The sequence below is a fragment of the Tupaia chinensis genome, unplaced genomic scaffold (genome assembly GCF_000334495.1).
Source record: "Tupaia chinensis unplaced genomic scaffold, TupChi_1.0 Scaffold149964_1, whole genome shotgun sequence".
In the NCBI taxonomy this organism is placed as follows: Eukaryota; Metazoa; Chordata; class Mammalia; order Scandentia; family Tupaiidae; genus Tupaia; species Tupaia belangeri.
The window spans coordinates 1,056,944-1,062,590 of NW_006209805.1; the positions used below are offsets into that span (position 1 = coordinate 1,056,944).

Sequence of the window (5,647 nt, forward strand, 5' to 3'; positions counted from 1 at the left end):
TAGTACAGAAAGGGAAGGGAAGACCCACCAGGGCTGCAAGATGACCCGTGAGCTTCCTGGGAGCCAGGGCAAATGTGGAAACTGGTAAGACACAGTGCCTGGCTAGCATGTCTGCTAAGGGGCATGCCTGTGTGTGAGTGTCCAAGAACATCGGGGTGTGCGGTGACAGAGGGAGCGAGTCCAGTGAGTGACAGGGAGCTGAACAGTGACAAGCTCCCCCACACCCAGGGCAGAGGGTGCCCTGCTCACTCATGACTGTGGTCCTAGACGAGAGAGTGTGAGGGTGTGAGGCAAGGAGAACAAAAGCAGACACAAAGCTGGAGTGTGAAATGGCTATAAGCTTCCCAGCAGCCAAGGCGACAGGAGAAACGAGTTATCTAGCCTTTCCAGTGTGTCCTCCCCACGCCTGCCCACTCATGACCGTGGGTCTGTGTGCAGCAGTGTCTAAGCGTGTGACGCTCAGAGCTGAGGGTGGGAGAGATCTCTGAGCTCCCTGGAAGGCAGGGTGAGAGAGGACCGGGCTGAGTCCCAGCAGCCCAGACGTGTCTTTCTCCCTGCAAGGGCTCAGTGGGGGCAGTGCCGGGCGGCCAGGCGTGCTCGGCTGTCCTCGGCAGGGCTCCAGGGCCGGGCGTAGCCTGCGTGAGGCAGCAGCAGCTGATCCTGTGTGCCGTCAGAGGTGACCAGGCGCCGGACAGCCAGCAGGTACTCGCGGTGGGGGGCCAGTGGCGGGCAGGGGCAGCGGCCAGGCGCCCACACGTACTCCCGGGCCCGCAGCGGAGAGCTGCTCTTGTAGACAAGCTGGACATGCACCTCGTAGCGGGTCTCCTGGGCCTGGCGGTGGCGGCCCAGCACGCGAGCCTGGAACACTGCGGCAGGGCCAGCACTGAAGCGCCTGGGCCCACTGCACAGTTGTCCACACCCCACCACCAGCGAGGGCCCCGGGGACGGGGGTCAGGGCCAGAGGTCAACGGGACAGGACAGGCAGGATGCAGGGCAGGGGCTTAGGGTCTGTGCCCGGCGGGGCGTCTCACCGAAGTCGCTGCCGCAGTAGTGGAGCAGCCGGCCGCGGGAGTCGGGACAGGGCGGGCAGGGGTCTGTGGAGGGGTGCTGTGAGGACCACAGGCCTCACCTCTGCCTGCCCCCGCCTGGCAGCCCCCCGCCTCACCTGGGGCCACGGGTTGTGCAGGGATGGCTGCGGGGGCTACAGGGGGCTGTGGGGGCCGAGGCTCCACCTCCCGAGGCTGCTGGTGCCCCCGGGCGCCCCCGGGGGCTGCTGCTGCCACAGGGGCCAGCCCAGGGCCCGCACTTGAGCCTGGAAGGGGCCGTAGCGCTCTCGAGGCAGCCAGAATTCGAACTCCACACCTGGGTTGGGCTCCTGCAGGAGGATCTGGAGGGAAAGGCAGCAGGGAGCCCGCTGGACCTGGTGGACCTGCTCCCCTCCTGCCTGCCGGCCTCGCTGTGAGCCCCTCTGACCCCTAGCCCCGGCCCTACGCAGCACCTGGAGGAGCAGGTCTTGGGAGGTGGGGCCGGCCGCGCGCAGCGACTCCTCCAGCCCCGCGACACGGGTGTAGACCACGTGGGTGCCTGCCGCCTCGTACGTCCCAGCAGGGCTGACCGTCCAGTTCCCGTTGAGCACGTAGCGCCCGTCGCCACCCATCAGCGCTGCAAACGGAGGGTCAGCCCAGCTCCCAGGGCAGGCCCGCCCCACCCCGCCTGTGCCCCTGCAGATCCGGCGTACCCAGGTGATTGCGACTCCGCTGGGACACGCGAATGTGCCTGGCGCCCTCGGGGATCAAGGTCACGTTCCAGTACCCGGGAAAGGCACCTGGACGGGAGGGGGAAGCGTTGGGGTGCTGCTGGGGCGTACGTGGGGATTAGATGGTATCTGCAGTAGAGGTAGCTCCTCAGGGTCTCGACCCAGGGACACTGGGGGAAGCGCCTAAGTGCAGCGGGAAAGCGTAAAAACCCCGTCCTTTCTGGGCAGGGTGGGACAAGGTGTTGGCGGCCAATCAGGAGGAAGAACGGGGAGGCTGGGCCGCAGACTGCCCAATGAGCACGAGCTTTCGCTTCCGGCCCGCCGCCAGTTACGGGGCCGGCTCCCGACGCGCGCTGGGAGGACGGGGCGGGCGATCACCCGCATCTCGGAACACTCGCTGCACGAAGAGGCACGAGTCGTTGGCGCCGCCGCAGCGGCCGCAGTGGTCCTCGCGGGCGTCCGAGCCCAGCAGCCCGTCACAGCCGGCGTTCTGTGGGGTGGGGGACACCCGGCATGTAACTGACGACCCCAGGGGCGGAGCCTGGACAGGAGCCTGGGTAGGGGCGGGGCCTGGTGGGTGGGCGGGGCCTGGTGGGAGTGGCCGAAATAAAGGGCGGGCCCTGGAGAAGGGCGGAGCCTGAGAGTATAGGGCGGGCCCTGGAGGGGAGAGGTCAAGCTGGAGTCGGGGAGGAACGCAGCCTGGAGGACTGGGGTGGGGGAAGGGGGGCTGGAAGGAGCTGAGATAAAGGGCGGGGCCTGCGAGTACAGGGCGGGGCCTGGAGGATTAGGCCCAGCCTGGAGTTAGGAGTCTAGGCTGGAGCCTGGAAGAGGGAACCACAGGAGAGGGCAGGACCTCGAACCAAACGGAAAGGGGCCTGGAGGCAGGGCCTGGATGTGAGGAGCAGGCGGGGACGGGCCTGGCAAGTCCTTACCAGGCAGCGGCCCGCCACACAGAGCCCCTGGGCACCCGGGCTGCAGGGGGGGCCGTCCAGAACTCGGCCCAAGCTGTGGGAGAAGGCGTGCCACTGCCCCACACAGCTCTCAAAGTAACCCTCCCCTTGGACGGATGGGGCCCGGAGAGCCAGCCAAAGCCACGGATTGAGGCTGATGCAGCCAGGACGCAGGCGCTCAGCCTCCGCCGCCAGGCCCCTCGGGCTTAGTGTCCTGCGACCCCTCGTCCATGTGCGTGGTGGCCGTGAGGGTGGGGCTCTCCGCTGCTACCCAGCCCTCACTCAGCCATCCATCCGGCGCTCCGGTCCCCTCCTGGCATGCAGGCACAAGCCAGCTCCCGTGCAGCAGCAGGGAGGCCGTGGTGGGCGCTGGCCTGGCCCCCAGCAGGCGCCCAGTAAACCATGGGCCCCGTCCTGAGCCCGTGTGGCCTGGGCAGGTCGCTGGCCCCCTTAGGCCTCGGTTTCCCCTTCTGTCTGGCAGCAGGGCAAAGGGGCCATCCGATCACCCCCACAGCCCTGGCCCAAGGCGGCCCTCATGGGCCTCTGCCGGGTGGGGTCCTGGTGGGCTCTTGTGACTGTCCAGGAAAACCGAAGGGGAAAGGCAGGCAGGTGGGGAGGGCCGGTGCACGAGGCTGCGGCCCAGACGTCCTCAGCCCCGGCCTCCCGCCTGCACTGCCGCCTCCACTACCCGTCTCCCTCAGCCCCTCAGGCGTGCGCCCCGGGCACGGCTTACATAACGGCTATTTTCAGCTCAGCACGATAATGGTCCCGGCCCCTGGGAAAGTGAGAACGGCTGGACTCTGGACAGCTCTGTCACCCCTGACAGGAGTGGCCTCCGCCACCCTCCACGTCACCAACTCCTACATATCCTTTGAAGCCCCACCGCTAATGCCCCCTTCTCCGCACGGCCCCCAAGTGAGCCCTAAGGCCAGGAGGGCAGGCCACTCACCCCCATGGAAGGGCACCCACTGGTAGGTGCCCTGGGTGCCCAGGACAGGGTGGCCATTGTAGAGTGCACACTGGAGGTCTCGGAAAGGCGTGGCCCCTGGGGAGCAGTCCTGGGGTAGGAGTGGGTGGGTCAAGGCCGGCCGGGGCAGCTCCTGGGAGCCCGGGGCAGACTCAGCTGAGTGGGCAGATCCTTACCGGCAGCTGGCAGAGGAGGTACTCGTGGCTGTCCCCCCAGCACGGCACTTCCCCGGGGAACCTGCAGGGACAGGGTGGCAGGAGGGTGCACGGGGACCCCTCAGCTGCCTGCCCTCTCTCCACCCACCAACCCCACCCGCATTCCAGGGCATCAGAGGGATTAAAGGGCACCGCGTGTGTGGGCAGGCCCAGGGTGCGGCAGGGCGGGGACGAGGCGGGTCTGGCCGCAGAGCCTCGGGGGACAGGGACATGCCCCCACCTCCAGCCTCCTGCTCACCGGACACAGCGCCGGCTGCGCACAGAGACACCCCGCCCACAGGAGCTGGAACAGCGGCTCCAGGAACCCCAGGGCGTCCACTCGCCTGGACCCTACTTGGGGAGAGACACTCACCGTGAGCCTGGGGAGGGGCTGGTGATCCCCACCGCTGGCTAGGTCTCCCCTTACCTGAGCGGTGGTCCCCAAGCAACAGCTCAGGAGGAGCCACAGGAAGAGTAGAAGATTCTGGAAGGGCCAGGGTCTGGCAGGGCAGAGGGGCCTATGCAGCGGGCACCCTCAGGACAGGGGTCGAGCCCAGCTCTGCCCCCCTTACAGGAGAGTTTCAGGGGTCCATGGACTCAGGCAGGGAAAGGGGGCATGGAGCAGGGGTGGGGCTCGGACAGCCTGCGGGTCTTCCGGGCACGTCCAGGCGGACAGCGCAGACAGCCCTCACGTGGGGGCCCTGGCCGCTCTCCCCTACCATCGGAGCTACCTTCTTCTGTGGCCAGAGGCCAGCCGCTCCGCTTCCCCAGGCCTCAGTTTCCCCATCTGAGCAGTGGGGACCGGCAGGCCTCAGTCCATGACTCTGTGAGACCTGCAGGGGTGCGGCCAGTGGGGGTGGGTCAGGAGCCTGGGAACTGGCAGAGGCCCCCCAGCTGCCCGCTGCCGCCAGGGCCCCTCGGCTCCCAGACCGGTGGCAGCAGGGACCCGTGGGTGGGGTGGCGGGGAGAGGTGGCCTGGTCCCTGGTCCGGTCGCGTTCTCATGGCCTGGTCTGCAGGGGCTGTGGGACGGGGCGCCCGGGCAGCCTGCGGGGGCAAGGGGCCACTGTGAGGCGGTGCAGGAGGGGCGGCGCCCAGCAGAGACCTGCCTCCCGGCCTCGGTTTCCCCTTCTGTCTCTACATCTGCCATCGACGCCCTCCTGGCAACATGACGGGCCTGGCAGGGGGAGGAGGGAGCACTGGGCTGGGGCAGGTGGCTGGCAGGCCTGGAGGGCGGGATGCGCTGGCCACCGCGGCCCTGGGCATAAGGCAGGGCCCCTAGCCCCCTCGGGCCTCAGTGTCCCCAGCTCTCAGGCCTCTGGGCTCCAGGTGGCTCCGGGTGCTGGGACCCTCCCGCTCTGACCTGGGCTGGGTGGATGGCGTCATCTCCGCCCCCCCAGAACTCGGAGCTTGGCCTTCTGACACCCCCTCCGCCCCCAAGCTCTGAACAGGGCTGGATGGAGGCCTCAGTGATGAGAAAGGGGGTGCAGGGGTCCTCTTCCCAGTCCGCGGATGGTCCTTCAGAGGGACGAGGCCCCCAGCTGCGGCTTTGGCCCCACCTCTGAATAGTAGGTGACATCAGGCGGCCGCACCTCTCGGCCTCAGTTTCCCATCCTGGGGGTCCTGCCTCCACTGCCCGCCAAGTCCGTGGAGGCCGGGGGAGAACGAGGCCGATCGCAAGACCAGGACGCAGACCAGCAGTGGGACGTGGGAGGATAGGCAGAGGGACTTACCGCGGCGCAGCGCCCCGACTGCGTCCGGCTCGGGGCCGCCCTGGGCGAG

General features: G+C 68.4%; 1 protein-coding gene across 1 annotated transcript in view; it reads right to left on the reverse strand.

Annotated features, from left to right (window-relative positions):
• Positions 1 to 320: 320 nt before the first annotated feature.
• ADAMTSL5 (ADAMTS like 5) overlaps positions 321 to 5,647 on the reverse strand; it is a 7,203-nt gene continuing 1,876 nt past the window's right edge. Inside the window, 14 exon segments of the mRNA XM_027769570.1 lie at positions 321 to 866; positions 1,032 to 1,094; positions 1,166 to 1,244; positions 1,247 to 1,387; positions 1,499 to 1,662; positions 1,739 to 1,825; positions 2,135 to 2,246; positions 2,689 to 2,860; positions 3,571 to 3,764; positions 3,850 to 3,910; positions 4,127 to 4,218; positions 4,295 to 4,367; positions 4,599 to 4,700; positions 4,798 to 4,912. Coding sequence (XP_027625371.1) covers positions 565 to 866; positions 1,032 to 1,094; positions 1,166 to 1,244; positions 1,247 to 1,387; positions 1,499 to 1,662; positions 1,739 to 1,825; positions 2,135 to 2,246; positions 2,689 to 2,860; positions 3,571 to 3,764; positions 3,850 to 3,910; positions 4,127 to 4,218; positions 4,295 to 4,367; positions 4,599 to 4,654 — 1,596 coding nt within the window. The 5' untranslated portion in view covers positions 4,655 to 4,700; positions 4,798 to 4,912 and the 3' untranslated portion in view covers positions 321 to 564.